Source organism: Austrofundulus limnaeus, unplaced genomic scaffold, assembly GCF_001266775.1.
Source record: "Austrofundulus limnaeus strain Quisiro unplaced genomic scaffold, Austrofundulus_limnaeus-1.0 Scaffold318, whole genome shotgun sequence".
In the NCBI taxonomy this organism is placed as follows: Eukaryota; Metazoa; Chordata; class Actinopteri; order Cyprinodontiformes; family Rivulidae; genus Austrofundulus; species Austrofundulus limnaeus.
In genome coordinates, this window is record NW_013952720.1 from 85,052 (window position 1) to 86,662 (window position 1,611).

The window sequence follows — 1,611 nt, forward strand, 5'->3', positions numbered from 1 at the left end:
TGTGTGTGTGTGTGTGTGTGTGTGTGTGTGTGTGTGTGTGTGTGTGTGTGTGTGTGTGTGGTTTTAATTGGCTCAGAGTTCAAACGTCTGCGTCGCGGTTCGGTCACAGTGCAGGAGAGTCCGGTTCAGGACACTTCCTGTCTGACAGGAAGTCCGGTCCAGCTGCATGCAGGGGGTCCGGGYCCGGCAGCAGCTATGACGAGCTGTTCAGGAGGGGTCTGGGGTACATGCCCTGGTAGTACGAGGCCTCCAGGGACTCCATGGTCCTCCCTCCGAGACCGGACACCCCCCCGCCGTTGTAGGACGAGTACTGCAGGGCCTCGTAGGCCTTCAGGTCCAGTTTGTGCTGCTGCTCCGAGGACGACATCAGGTTGTTGATGGAGAACGGGTGGTTGAACGAGTAGTGGGGGTCTCCTTTGATGTGCAGGGGCGTCTCGTGGGCCATGGAGTGTGGGGGCAAGGACAGCGAGGACAGCAGCTGAGAACTGGACACCTTCAGGTCYGAGACCCCTCCAACGCCCTCTGAAAGGTCCAGTCCGACGGGGGAGGCCACCTGGCTGGAGGAGGGCACCGATGAGTCCAGAAGTCCGGCGGACTTGGCAGAATCTTCCGGGTGAGACCTTCCCGGGGCCCCCCCGGACCCCATGGCRTCCTTCCTGCTGTCCGGTTTCCCCGACATCTTCTTCTCACACTTGAACCGTTTCTGGCGCCGCAGGTAGCAGCCGTTCTCAAACATGTTCCCAGAGTCCGGGTGCAGGGTCCAGTAGGACCCCTTCCCCGGTTTGTCCGGCGAACGGGACACCTTGACGAAACAGTCGTTGAAGGACAGCGAGTGCCGGATCGAGTTCTGCCAGCGCTGCTGGTTCTGCCGGTAGTACGGGAACAGGTCCATGATCCACTGGTAGATCTCGCTCAGGGTCAGCATCTTACTGGGCGCCTGCTGGATCGCCATGGTGATGAGGGAGATGTAKGAGTAGGGGGGCTTGGCATGGGGGTAGCTGCGTCTGAAGGTCTTGTTGTCCCGGGTCCGGTTCAGTCCGCCGCTCCCGAACGCCATGCCGGAGCTCATGGTGGGACTCATGCCTCCGTACGGGTTCAGGCCCATGGAGGCCTGCTGAGCCGACACCGGGCCCACACCAGAGGGGCTCAGAGCCCCACCCATGGAGGCCACGCCCCCGCCCAGGCCCGACATGGCCGCCTGGGCCGAGCCGCCCACCCCGCCCACCGACGACGGACTCAGACCAGTACCGTTATAGGACATGTTGAAGGAGCCCGAGGTGGTCCCGCCGCCGGACATGTAGCCTGACATGGAGGCCATCCCGAGTCCAGAACCCATCCCGCTGCCTGCCATCGGAGAGTACACCTGAGGGGAGACCAGAACCAGTCAGGACCAGAACCTCAGAACAAGCTTTATATGTTCAGATCTGTGACCCACAACGGCCCAGTTCTGGAGATCAGACCCGGTTAAAGCAGCTCGTTGACCCAAAACTGGTTCGACTCAAGATTTAAATGCAGCAACAGAACCAGCTGGTCCAGAACCCAGATCGGCTCAACAGAACCCAAACCAGGAACATGTTTAACCTTTAAATTATTCTTTAATTAATTTCATGT

General features: G+C 59.9%; 2 protein-coding genes across 3 annotated transcripts in view; both read right to left on the minus strand.

Moving 5' to 3' along the window:
* Window positions 1–1,611, minus strand: part of clec14a (C-type lectin domain containing 14A) — a 12,409-nt gene that overhangs the window by 294 nt on the left and 10,504 nt on the right. The window lies entirely within an intron of this gene.
* On the minus strand, window positions 10–1,363 carry foxa1 (forkhead box A1; the record flags this gene model as incomplete). Its single annotated transcript, XM_014022133.1, is given in 1 exon segment — window positions 10–1,363. A coding segment is annotated over 1 exon segment (1,170 nt), but the record flags the coding sequence as incomplete, so codon positions are not given.